The 14,151-nt window shown below is 42.9% G+C and overlaps 1 protein-coding gene across 1 annotated transcript in view; it reads left to right on the forward strand.

The window, feature by feature from the left end:
- Positions 1-14,151, forward strand: part of Dner (delta/notch-like EGF repeat containing) — a gene marked incomplete at its 5' end in the record, with an annotated part of 308,295 nt that overhangs the window by 219,253 nt on the left and 74,891 nt on the right. Inside the window, 1 exon segment of the mRNA XM_013519994.1 lies at positions 587-700. Coding sequence (XP_013375448.1) covers positions 587-700 — 114 coding nt within the window.

Raw genomic sequence — 14,151 nt, forward strand, 5'->3', positions numbered from 1 at the left:
TTTTGCCGCTGAGCTAAATCCCCAGCCCCTAGCTATAAAATATTATAAATGATAAATTTTTCTTTTTTAAAATTTTTAAATTTTTTTTGTTTTTTTTCCAGTACCGGGGATCAAACTCATGACCTTACGCTTGCCAGGCAGGCGCTGTGCCGCTGAGCTAAATCCCCAGCCCCCATAAATGATAAACTTTAGTATCAAGCATCTTCCAAAAGCTTTTTCTGTAGGTCTTGCCAAGGCCTGGAGAAGGTGGGCATCACCTCACTTATTGAAGCAGAATATCATGAATTTTTACATCAGAAAGAAGCTGTCTGGAGGGACAGACTGGGTCTTTAATCTCGAGTTTCTAGAGGTTCTAAAACTTCTCTTTGCAATAAAGACCTAGAAAAAGTACATGATTTTTGAACTGGTCCCTAAGTGCTGTGATTGTTCCTGGTTATAAAACTAAATGAGATTAAGGAGTAGCTGGAAGACTAGCTCCGGGCTGTTGCCTCCTTTGTGGGTACCATGGAGTCCACCAATTTGTGAGCTGGCTCAGGGTGGTTTTAGAATAACGTATTTTATGAAATGTGCATCTCGTTCTGTGCAGGTTACACTGGAGACCTTTGCCAATCCAAGATCGACTACTGTATCCTAGACCCATGCCGAAACGGAGCCACTTGTATTTCTAGTCTCAGTGGATTCACCTGCCAGTGTCCAGAAGGTAAAATATTAATTCCTACTCTGGAAATGCTTGTGATTTTTCACTTTAACTCATACATGAATTTGATCAGCTTTGTTCTCTAAATTTCTGAAATACATGATACAAGAGCTTCCTACTTTTGTTACATATGATCACTTTTTAAAGTTCTGTGCTGGCATAGCTTGAAGATTATGTTAAAATATTAGGCATAAGCTAGGAATTTTGCTGATTTTGATTTATACACTGAAAATTAGTTTCTATAATAAAATATAGTTCTTTCTAATGGTGAAATTTCACTCAAGATTCCCATTTTTGTTAGATTATTCAGTTTTTGATACCAGTTCACATAAAAAATTCGATATGATGTTTATCTACTTTAGTTTTTATGTCAACTTTACAGTGTCTTAGAAAAGTCAGTCACCCAGAAAGCCATATCTTTAGGGCTACTTTTATTTTATAGATTCACCTTTTATAGATATTTTATAGATTATTTTATAGATTCACCGTGAGACTAGTTTTCCTGAGGGAGGAGGTAAATAATTATAGGTAGTCTCTGGTGTTCAAGGAGTGATTTCATCCTTCCAGGAAGTTTTGTTTCCATTTTTGCTTGGAGGGATGCTATGAAAGGGATTACTTTAAACCGTTAATGTTACAAGAATACCATGGTGTTAGAAGTCCCGCCCCCCCAACCTTGAAGCCATTGTATGGGCCCCTGATCCACAGAAGTGACACTGACAACTACATAAAAATAGTCACACCTCCACAGAGATTAAATTTTGAGCCTGAGTGCTTAAGGAAACACCTCTGTACTCAAAATTATCTTCTACAGGCCCTGGCTGAGAGCACCGAGGAGGGCAGGGTGCCAGTGGGCTTGGATAGGAGGCCACTATGGTCTCCCAGGTAACCTAAGTGCTGGGAACCCAGGAGCTGCACCTGTGAAGAACAATACCTAATATTCTTCACCATTTAGGAGAAATGAACATCAACACCAAGGGCAGGTTCTCCTCTCCCAGGTCTTGTGCAGGCCCAGGGGTGAGGTGGGCTAGCTGTGGTCCACCAAACTGTTCCACTCTAGTAGATAATGAACTTGGTTACCATGGGAGTGGGTTACGCAGGCTTGGCTAGCCTGTTCTTCTCCCCCTCTTGTCTTACTTTACAAAGCAGGCAAACAAATGTAGTCAGAGGGACTGAGACAGAGCAGGCAGCATCACTGTCACTTACTTATGAGCACTTTGCAGGTTTTAAAGCTTTGTCACGCCCCGAATGCCTCCATGACACCTACCTCTGGTTGTAGACCTTGTTATTTAGCCGAGAACAGGCTTAAGAGCCATTCTGGGGTCAAATGGGATTTTTGTAAAAGAGCTTGGACACCTCCAAAGTGCTGCATTGTGATTGCTTTGATTTTTTTATAATGAGACCCCAGAGGTTCACAGAAGAGGAGACTGCAGAATCACACTGGTAATAGGGATCGCCTTGGAACGAGAACCAAGAAATTTTCCTCTCACACAAGACCTTATTTTCTGAGTTGGTCAAGATTTTCTGAGCACTTCCTTTACCCAGGTGCTGCTCAGGGTACTGGGATATGACACTTAGTGAGGCTGAGCTGAGCCCTCCTGGGGCGCACCATGAGTAAGCATGTAACGACCGGCAATAGATACCCTGAAAATGTGCAAAAGGGATCTGCCCAGCCTTGGGGTCAGGAGAGACTCCCGTGAGGTGAGGCCCCAGTAGAGGAGAGGAGAGGGAGGAGGTGGCAGCAGGCTGAAAGGAGCGGGACCAGGCTGCACGGCGTCCTGGGCCAGAGGAAAGGGCTTGACCTTCACCCTGGAGGGAAGAGCAGCAGAGGGTTAGTCTAAGGCCCAATTCCACCACTGGACAAGTGCCTTCACCTCTTGGTGCCTGAGAGAAAAGCATTCACTTGGCATACCCGGTGAGGTCACAGTGAGCAGCTCATCCCCTGTCACGCAGGTCCCTTCCTGCAGTTCCTCACTGGCCGAGCACTCTGGGGGGTGCAATCTTTCTGGATGCTGCCAGAGTTTTCTTTTTCTCTTTGTAAGGCAGTTACTTGGTCCCGATCCCAATTTGCATTTGGATTTCTTCATAATACTGTCTGTTCTTTACTCTGGGACTTTCTGAGAAGCAGATGTTCCTGTGTAGAGATCTCATGTGACTCGTGATTACTGAGTTTCTGCTTAGCCTTATCTGTCTTATCATGAAGATGGATCATTCCATGCCTGCCTTTTCCCTTCCCTATTCGCACCTACATTTTTCAGCAAGGCTTAGACTAGTTTATTTCTCCCCCAAGGTCCTGTTTCCTTAGGAACCTTCTAGATGCATGAACTTTGTCTGGCTGTTAGGCAATTTTAGCTGCCAGTAATTTTCCACACAGAGTTAGTTATTTTGTCCTGAAAATGGACCACTTTAAGTTTCTTTTCCTTACAGTGCCTCATTGTTTTATCTGTAAAATGCAGGTGATGATGATGGTGCCTGCTTCAAAGGGGCGGTTACCCTTCAAAGAGATAATGCAGATAAAGTGCGGAGCATATTACCTGGCTAAGTGCTCGATGAATATTAGCTAGTTTACCATTATTGTTTTCATGACAATTATTACCATTGACCGATTCAGAAACAAACAGGAGAAGTTAAAATTTTCATTCTGGAACAGTGTGGAGCATAAATTAGAGAGAGACAAGAAAGGAAGCGAGGAGAAAAGTTTGGAGGTGGTTGTAGAAGGCCAAGTGATAGATGACGGGGTTTCAGAGTAGAAGTGCAGAAAAGGGAAGAACTGGCAGGTGTGCGAGAACTCCGAGGTAAAATAGAGGGGCTCTGGAGAAGGATGGGATACTGGGGTAGAGGAGAGCAAGGTGAATTTTCCAGCAGCCTTTTTAAGAAATCTTTCCTTCAGATGTCTCTCTTCATCAAAGACTGAACAGAGATTGAGTTATCGCTTAGGCGAACTCGCAGAAAGCGTTCAGAGCTCCTCAGCTTGAGCATATAGCCGGCGAGGAGCATTTTTAAAGCGGTCCCTACCCTTGGGGAGGTTAGGGTAGTAGCTAAATTTATAGAGCACCTTGATCCTTGAGAAGAGCCTGCGCTCTAGAATCCTGCTCACAGTCAGCCACACCCTGAAAGCAAATTTGACAGTTGTCTCAAATCTGCAGAACTGAAGCTGGGAGAGAGCCTTCAACCCTCGCACTTCCTTTCCACTTCTCCTTTGCGCCTTCGTCTTCTTTCTGCCTCCTCCATCTCCCGCTGTGAGCTAGCCCTTGAGGGAAGGGAATGCATTGTAGTCATCTTCCTGTCCTCACTTACTCCCGACATCTTCTCTGCAAATCGTGTTTTATGCTGGCAGAAGGTTAATTAATATTTGGCGGATTATTCAATCGTAAAAGTCAACAATTTGATATCACTCATCTCTGTTGTATTTCTTTTTGGTAAAGACTGTAGAATCCTTTTACAGCAATCTCTGCCAGGCCAGAGAGCTGTGAAAAACCACGCTTTCCCTCGGGGTACTGCTTAACATCCCGCGTCCATACCCCGGCCCTTTCCTGTCCTTTTTGCACACATGCTTTTTCCCTTCAAGGGTCCTTTCCCATCTGATCTGGGCCAGGTCCTCAGAGAGTGATTCCTTCCTCAGTGTTGTCTCTTCAACATCTCCATTCTCTGAAGTCCCTTTTCCAAGGTTCAAAGTCACACACCTGAGGGATGGGTGTCTTCCTCCCCAAGGTTTCATCCTTCGTCAAGAACTTCTGGCTTTTCCTTGAATTCCTAATCTACTTTCACGAGGGCCACATCTGAGAACTATGACTTCAGATTCTGGTTACAGCAGGGGTGCTGAGAAATGGAAGTAAAAACATCGTGAATATTTTCTCTAACCGGTCTTACTGAACGATTACAACAAATACAAGTAATTGGGACCCGATATTGCTTATGAATGTATTCCTAACCCTGACATTATCTTTATACCTGAAGATTTCTAAATATATATACTCATGATCACTGTACATTGGCATTTAAATGTGTATATTTTAATATATGAATGTAGAGCTGGGCATGGTGGCACACACCTGTAATCTGGATAATGGCAGAAGAACCATGAATTGGAGGCCAGCCTGGGCAAGGAAGTGAGACCCCTCCATCTCAAAAAATATATATTTAGTTATATATGTAAATGTGAATACTATATCTAGGTACTGTCGTTACTTCAGCATCTCCATTTTTATTCCGTTTTTTTCTTGGGGAATTTGAAGAACACAACATAAACTAATGAAGAATGGTAAGAAGCAACAGTGGTTAAAGCACTGAGCAGTAAAGGACACTCTGGTTCTGCAGTGTGAACGGGGACCTTGTGCAGAGAACACCGGGCAGAATGGTACCACCTGCCTGGCATCCACCTGTTATAGCTGGCATATGGCAGCGAGACCAAAGCGAGAACATGGGCTTCATGTACTGTTTTGAGAAAATACTTTATCTAATACATTTAAAAGCATGAACGTTTTAAAATGTTCAAATGTTTAAAACCATGAAACATTTCCTAGGTTGGATAATAGACACAGAGACTTTGTATTAATTGTTCTTGCTCTGTCCTGTGAACGTGAGCATTGCAACTGAGCGGGTGTCTTGGGTCTTTCAGTCCTATGAGTATTAAAACAAGGCGTTGGAGTTTGCTCGCTGATCCTGAAGCTCTTATAACATGGACACTTCCATGGCATACCCCAGTGTGGTGCAGCTCAGGAGACCTGAATCTGGGCCCAGTGATGGAAGTAACAGAACGTTTTTTTTTTTTTTTTTTTTCCTCCGGTACTGGGAACCGAACTCACGACCTTGCACTTGCCAGGCAGGCGGTTTTGCCGCTGAGCTAAATCCCCAGCCCCTGAACTGAGTGGTTTTAACTGTGAGTTTTAGGGTCCTGCGGCTTAGGTTTTAAGGGTGATACTAGTACACACCTTTGGAATGAATGGGTGTGAAAAAGAAAAGACTCTTAGCTCTGTGCTTGACAAATAGTACTGAATGCATTTTAGGTATTATAATGATTAGTTGGTCGTATCACACTGAGTGAGTCTCACCATTGCTATCCCTTCCAGCCTTTGTTTCCTTGTTGTAAAATGGCTAGAGTTGACTACTATCTTCAGGGGACTTTATTCCTAAAAGTCTTTGATTCAGTTTAAAATCCTCTTCCTAAGTCAGTAAATCCATCTTGTTTCAAGGAATGTTTATAGAGAAAAGTTCCATAACTGCTAAGTGCTGCTAGAGAAAACCAGGGGTCTAAATCTTTATGTTGGCTCGTAGGTCCTGTCTGTTAAATCCCATTGCAGCAAGCTCCCGGGGTTTATCCAAACTATTTTGTTTTCCTGCATTTTATAGCGTTGAGTAATCTAGTCATATAAATCCTTCTGTCCAACTCAGATTTCAGTGGTGATGCTTTTCATCTTAAAGGGATTTATAAGCAATAACAAGACATGTCGTAAAAGTTATCTTTGAGATAATATGTATTGTTCAGAAACCAGGCATGTTACCTAATATGGGTTAGGCATCACGCAGTCCTGGGGTTTGGTTGGTTTTTGCAGTATCCTGATATGTATGAGCTTGGCGAAGGCACTCTCTGAGGGCCATATAAAGCTGCATGGATTTACATATGAAAAATCCACCAGGTCCTCATAAAATTATCAGGCCTGAGTAAGACGCTGTTCTTTTAAAAGTTGGCATTGTCCCTAAGTCATTCCTCTGGTTAAGGATCTTAGCAGCTTCCAAGCAGTGTACGATTTCACCTTTTGGGAACAAAAGAGGGCAGTAAGGCATTAAGACTTATCAAATGTGAGTAAATCTGGTTTCTGTGTTGGGTGCCGGCTGATTAGTTTTTGTTCTATAACTGAGCTCATTTTCTTCCTTCCTTTCTTTTCTTTTTCGGTTTTGCCCATAGCACAGTCTCTCTGAGATTGTTTAGATAGAAATTTAACAAGGAATTTTGTTTGCTTGCTTTTTTCCATCAGCAGTGAGGACAACAGCTGCCCTGACATTTACTGAATGACCAGGATCGCGTCTCTCTGCTTTAGTTCTGCTGCCCCTGAGGAAACTGTTTTGGCAGGTGGCCTTCAGGGGTACCCATTTAATGAATGAAAGGATGAAAGGATGAATGAAAATAAGGATAACTTGAATTCTGCTTTAAATAAGCGGGACATTCCTAACAGATGAACATAGATAGATATCTTAAGGTGTATGTCCAGATCTGTACATGACGATTATTTAGAATTCTTACAGAGTTTTGCCTTTGAGAATCCAGGGTTATGTCTCGTGTTCAACTCTAATTTTTTCCCTTATGGCTCCCGTGAGAGCAATAACCTCCATAGTGACAGTAGTGACGATGGTGTCCGCCATGTGTTGAGTGCCTAGCGTGTGTTAAGAATTGTGCTTGGCCCTTTGAAGTTTTTATTCACATAAGTCAGGAGTTCACAGCTAAAGCTTAAGAGTTTGCTGCTTGAGTTTAGATGTGTTTGACTCTGGACTACCTGGTGATCTTGGACGAGTTACTTAAACTTTAGTTCTCCGTGCTTTATTTTGCCCATTTATAGAGCAACGGTGGTATCAGCAGCTGCTTCATGGGGTTGTTGTAGAGAATGAGTGACTAATAGATGTCAGTATTTAAACCCTGCAGCAGTTCTACACCGTAGATGTTATTATACCATTTAAAAGGTGAATCCTGAGGCTCCAAGATCCTAGTGTGCCCAGGATACGGACAAAGGTTTGTCTGATTTTGAAGCCCACGTTCTTCTGGGGGCACTGGCTCCTGCCTGATCAAGTTCTTCCTCCTGGGATAGCTGTTTGAATGCACAGCCCCTCTCCTGAGGGGCTATGAGGCTAAACATCTTTGTATTTCGTAGGGCACCTAGCACTTAGATACTTATGAGGCATTTCTTGAATTACTGCATGTATAAATATTTCCAGACTATTTCAACAGTAGTACTTCATATGGGAAGAAATGCTCATACAACCAAGACGGGTTAACCAGCGTTCACGAAGGTAAACGGTGGCCTCCACCGGCTAGACCTGCCAGCCACTCAGTCCCACCAGCAGGGAGGAGGACTTGTATGTCACAAGGCTGCTTTTGGTGCCCTACTCATGCATGATTTGGGGGATCATCCAGAGACTCAGGTGTGTCCACATGCAGAATTTGGGGGTCCCCTTCTCTGCCTCTCCTTTCCCAGGACCCTCCCTCATTCCTCATGGTGTGGCTCCATGGGTCCCTGCCCCTGTGGGCAGAAGGGGCTCCTTTGGTGCCGTGTCCTGGTCTCCCTGTGTGCGGCCACAGGTGGTTCACGGTCCTCAGGTGGTGCCCCCTGTCTTAGTTACTTTTCTCTTGTTGCTGAGACAAAATACCCAACACCTAAAATGAAGGAAGGAAAGGTTTATTTAGCTCACAGTTTGTGGAGGTTTCAGTCCATACTTGGCTGGCTCCAAGGCACGGTGGCACATGGCAGAGGACAAACGTTCAGGGCAGCAGAACACATCAAAAACAAGAGCAACAGGGGGGAATGGCCCAAGCAGCCTCTTTTACTCCTTTACATTGTAAACAGGCTACGCCCACCTAAGGGGCATGTACCTCTCACATAATCTTCATGCCCTCCTCTTGCACAGGCTCAGAATGAATACAAGGTAAGCACCCTGGCTCCCTGCTGAGTCACTTAGCCAAACCTCTAGACTCCCATAACATAAAATGAAACTCATCCTTGCTGCCTGCTGCCTCCACATTTTCTCTTCACTCTAAAGCTGGGTCTTTGCTTCACTTTTCAGAACCTTAAAGCAGTTCCTTTTGTGTTTAGTGTGGCATTTATGGTCGTTATTTGTGGGAAGGTCTTACTTTTCTGTATTGGAGCTGAATCTTGCTAACATCATTCTTAAATTCAACAAAGATCCTTTACGATAGAAACACAAATATTCCAGAAGCAAATATAATTTTTGTTTTCTACTGCAGCAGAATTAATTACCTTACACACATTTTGCTTTAGACTACAGCAATGAAGAAAATTGGGGTGATTTTTTTTTCTTTCTGTCCTTCATGTGGACTAAAATATCACATGATGTAGTTCCAGGTTTTATACCCAGCTGTTCAGGTCCCTGGTCTTACTTCTGTCAGCTTCTTAAGGTAGGAGCACAGAGCCACAGCCTAAGACCCAGTTGACCAGATGTCCTGCAAGAAAAGAATGCTTTGTTGACTACTTTATCATAGTTTATGTTTGGTTAAGCCAATGCTTCTTTGACTTTTGCAAACCTAATTTCATCACCTATGACTGAGTATCACATTGGTAAAGAAAGCTGGAGATAGATACTGATGTGTGCAACCTATCTTTTGAGGTAGGGATTTTCTTTCTTGCCCTGTTTATATTTGATTGTAGTTTCAGTGAACGTTTCGTCATTTAGTGTTCCTTCCTTGCTTTCAAATCCCAAGCATTTTGCACTGAGTAGTGCTTTTGGACACAGGATGCGTGTGTAGGATTATTTATTAACCACTTTTGCTTCATTTGACCATAGCCTGCTTTTCTGTGGCAGCCTAGGATGTATATAGTGTTGTAAACAATTTTTAGCATTTTCCCCCAATTACCAAAGAAATCTATGTCCAAATGAGCTCAAAGAAAAAAAATATTCCTGTACTTCCATTTCCAAGAGAGACTCACTTTAGACTTTAGGTGAATATCTTTGAAGTCTCCTTTTTAATGGTCTTTTTAGAAAAACTAAAATTGGATCTTACTGTGCATTCTCTTTTATAACGAGTTGCTTTGACTGAGCAGTGTATTCCAAATATTCTCCTATAGCTTTAATAATTTTTTTCTGAAGCACTGTCATTAATGGTTGCACTTTATTCCATCATATGAATGTGGCATAATATATTCAATAAAAGACTTCATCATTTGTGTACTATCGATCGGCTCATACTTATGGCAGTTATTGTGATACTAACAAGGTGGAAGCAGCCCTGGTCTTGTGGATCTAATGGAATGGCGAGACAGAGAGACTGTGGACAGTGCAAACAGGGAGGACAGGGCAATCAGATGTTAGGAAAGGGGGAGCCACTCATCCAGACTGGGGACTGGAGGGAAGGTCAGGAGTGTTTCCGGGAAAATGTTGTTTTGAAGATCTGCAGAAGACAAAGCAAGCAGCTGAATAAGTTAAGACTGGAGACAGAGAAAAGAGTCTCCCAGGAACAGAGAATAAATAGCACATGGGAAGGCTGAGGAGGAGAGAGGGGGCCTATCTGAGGAACAAGTGGAAGTTCAGCAGAGCCATAACAGAGTGCGATGACGGGCAGAGACGTGGCTGAGAGATAAGTGGGAGTCAGCCTGGGCGACCTTCAAACACCTCGATAAAGGGACTGGACTACACCCAAGAGTATGGCAATGGTTGCGCCGACGAGTTGGACAGGGGAAGGGAAAATGTGAGCACTTGGGAGAAGTGACTGTCGGAGGAAGAGGAATGGATTGCGGGATGACAGGAAGTAGAGAGCCTGTTAGGAACTGGTTGCAGTGATTTAGGTGGGCTGTAATGATGGAGGGAATTAGGCTGCTGAGAGCAAGAAGCAGAGAGATTTGGCTGTAGATGGAGAAGGAGAAGGCCAGGGAGTGGATGAGCCAGCTCCCAGACGCTTGTAGTCAACTTGACGTATGGGATGCATTGGCCGCTGAGGTCTTTGGGAGCGAACGATGAGCAAACATGATCCATCTGAAAGTGCAGACAGCATGCTTTCTTTCTGTCTCTCAAAACTGCTGATGTCCACCTAAAGCGTGGCTCAGGACCAGTGCATCACTGGTAACCTGTCCACCCTCACTTCTTTTCTTGCCAGCCTGTAGTTCTGTGCTCCTCCTCAAGCACACCAAGAGCTTGGAAACTGTACTCTAGGGGGCGCCCCTGAGAGCTGGTGCTTCTGGGACCTTTGCGTGTGATTGGATTCTTCGGCTGCTCTCCTTCTGTCAGTTAGGTCTCCATGACTGCAAGTTTAACACAGCCCCGTAGTTCCTGACCCCTTTCCTGCCTGGACAGACAGCTTGTAGCAGCAGCTCGTGGTATCTGTTTACTTGTTTATTGTTCAGTTGTTTGTTTTCCTCACCAGAATGTAAGGTGTTCACACAGTGTCTGATACGATTGGTCTTGCTTAGCATGTATTAGATAAATAAATACCCAAAGGAAGACGCAGCACTTCTTCCTCACCCTCTTAATTTCCACCATCAATAACCAATTATTTTTACTCATGTAGCTGTATTTTAAAAAAGGTCTTTATGTTTTTATCTCTTCTGCTCTTTTCCCTATTCAGTCTAAATTGAGAAGAAAGATTGATTTAACATTCCTTTGTTCCCTACTTATTCTTCATGCTTCTGTCTTAGGTCTAGATTTGTCTTTCTGTTCCACTAGAGAAAGTCCATCAGGTGTTCTTTATCTTTATTCTCTCCACTGGATCTTCTTGAAAATTAAAAGTCTTATTTATTGGTCGATTTAGTTCAAGGCAGGATCTCCCTATACTACCCAGGTTGTCTTAAACTCTGGGCTGTACTGATCCTCTGCCTTCAGTGTCCTGAGAAGTTGGGGCCAGAGACACATGCCATCACAGTGAGCTAAAAGTCATTTGTAACTGTAATTCTGTTGGAACTTTCCACCCGATGGTTTTATAATTGATTTTCCTAGATAACCCTCCTTCTCTTTACCTCACATAACTGTCTGCTTTCTTAGAACTGGAACAAATGTGCCCCAGTTAACTTTTCCATGAGCACCAGCCAAGCCCTCTGATGGTAACATCGTTCCTCTTCCCTGCCTGCTGAGCCAAATCGCAGGCCTTTTTTTGAGGTGTAGGGGCAAAAGCCTTCTCTCTCTTCTGACTCACTGCCATGCTTAGAGCAGTGCCGCACACACAGGCCATGCTGGCAGCTTGGCCAGCCCTCCGTGCCACGCTGGAACTGGTCCGTGGTGTGCACAGAAAGATGGAACGTGTTCCTGTGTTCTCTCATCAGCTCAGATGTGCACTTCTAGGCTCCATGCTGGAAAGTCCGGACTCTACTTTCTCCTTGCTTCCCTGTGTTTGTCAGCAGAGCACTCAGCACTAAATCTGCAGCCTTTGCTCTGATGCCGTGATTATTCATGTATGTATCTGTTATTAAGGTAACGAATGACTGATACTCAACCTTTTCATATTCCTTTGTTATAAGCTGCGTAACCTCATCTATATTTGTCAGTCTGCCTTTTCGAGCTACTCTGTTGCATAATGAATCTGTTTAATATGTCCTCTGTCATTCATCGATCACTCGCCCATTCCTTTATTCCCCAAACATTTACTGAGTGTCTCCCAAGGGTGCTTAGGTACTAGGCTGGGTGCTGAGGCTCCATGAGGAGAAGAACCAACATGGCTCCGCTTTCAGGAAGCCTGTAGTCTTGCTGTGGGTGGGAGACGGAGGACGGGTGAACCAATACACAGCTGCCGTTACCAATGAACAAAAATGCTATGAAAGTAGTGAACAGAGTACTGTAATACAGAATAAGAAAGGAATTTGCGCCTAGGATGCAGTGATCAGGGAAAGCATGTATAATAAAATTTTAAGCCAAGAAATAAAACATGGAAAGAGCCGGCCCTATAAGCAGGGGGATTAGGACCTTCCCAGCAGAGGAGTGGGGTGCACCAAAGCTCTAGGAGTGGCTTGCTATGCCCTGGGACAGACTGGAAGACACTGGAGCCAGCTGCTAGAGAATGAGGGGTTAGACTCAGCAGGGGCCTTGTTGCCCATGGAAAGGAGTTCAAGTTTTATTTTAGGAACCCCCAGAACTATGACCATCTTTGCATCCTAAGAAAATTGTTCTCCTTATATATTTGGGTGTATAGGTAAGCTAGAATAGGGAATCCCATCAAAGGAAGCTGTTGTATTAGTGAAGAAATAATTGTGACTTTAAGTAGGCTGATAGCAGCAGAAATGAAACAAAATGTTGGAGTTCACAATATATTTTGGAGACTGGGATCATCAGATCTGCTGACTGATTGGTGGGGTGTGGGGACAGAGAGAAGACACCAGGATAACTCCCATGTTTTGACTTGAGCCATTTACCGAGAACGCAAAATCATGAGTGAAGTTTTTAATGCCTATACACACCTTTTTTCTCCCCTGTGGATTATCTTTACACTGTCAGCAAAATTGCCAGTATTACTTTATTCTGGATTTTCCCTTATTAATATTGTGTAAATTTCTGACATCTAGGTAGCTTTCTGACAATCACAGAGTGACTTCATTGCCTTGCAATTTAAAATCTTCCAGAAATGTTTTCTTTTGGTCTTAAATATCTGATTTTCATAATGTGTGTCTCTCCATGGTGTTTTCTTTGTATTTACATAATAAACATTCCTCAGGCAGACTTGTATAACTGTTAATTCAAACACAAAGCTTGCATGAAGAGCCGTCCAGCTAAATTACAGTTTTTTGTATTAACCCCTCATTCTTGGTGGGATTCTTCCATACTTGTATTTTTGTTTAGGTTCCATTTTAATGCTTTAATCTTTCATCCTTTTCTAACCCTTACCCTTGTTGCCATGAGTTGTTTTAAATCTGCAGGCTGCTGATATTGCTCCCATATGTTTGAGATCAAGTTCTTGTTTGGAGCGATTGTGTTTTCTTTCCAGCATGTCTTGCTACCCAGCCTCTGAGTCCTGTATAACTGGAAATAAACTGTTCCACCCAAGAGATATTGCTATGTTTATCATTCTTTCTGTATGTTTCATTAACATTACAAAATAATTTTTCACTTTCTACCCTCCAAGGAGTACTATAAATCCAAATATACTTGGTCATTACCTTTGAGTTAGGAGTATGTACTATTTCTCTGTTATAGTTTATCAATCTTTAGCCATTTCAGAAACACCACTATCATGTTTATTACTTAGCTTATAGCACCCTACAAAGGTATATTCCATTTTCTCCCCATAGATAGATCTTTGTGTGTTGGAGTATGAATGTGTTCATGAATGTACTTGAACCCAAGAGTGTTTATTTTTGCTTCAGTCTTCTTGCTTTTCCTATAATAACTAATTTGGTTTCTGCAAGGTAAAATACTTGCATGAAGAGATCATTAGTGATACATGGGCCAGATGAAGTTCTCGAAGAGTCATGTTAATAAAAACAGAATGCTTACCAAAGCCTAGCTACAACAGTTTATATTCGAGCTAACATTATGCACGAAAGCAGAGGCTCCTAGCCCTGGCAATGGAATTTAAAACTATCTCTGTGTCTATATGTTGACAGGGGAAATGCGGAGGAAGTGGGATAGGAGAAAATAGGGTGAATGAGGATCTTGGTTCCTTTTTACAGACTGTGTCTTGGACAGATGAAATCTCTTTTGGCTGAATCTTGGCTATAGATGACCCAAGGCCTCTCCCATCTTGTGTTGTCAAATATTATTTTACCAGTGGATATCATGCTGCCTTACATGCTATAAACTCAATGAAGAAGTAT

This window comes from Chinchilla lanigera, unplaced genomic scaffold (genome assembly GCF_000276665.1).
Source record: "Chinchilla lanigera isolate Chin_1 unplaced genomic scaffold, ChiLan1.0 scaffold00052, whole genome shotgun sequence".
Taxonomy (NCBI): Eukaryota; Metazoa; Chordata; class Mammalia; order Rodentia; family Chinchillidae; genus Chinchilla; species Chinchilla lanigera.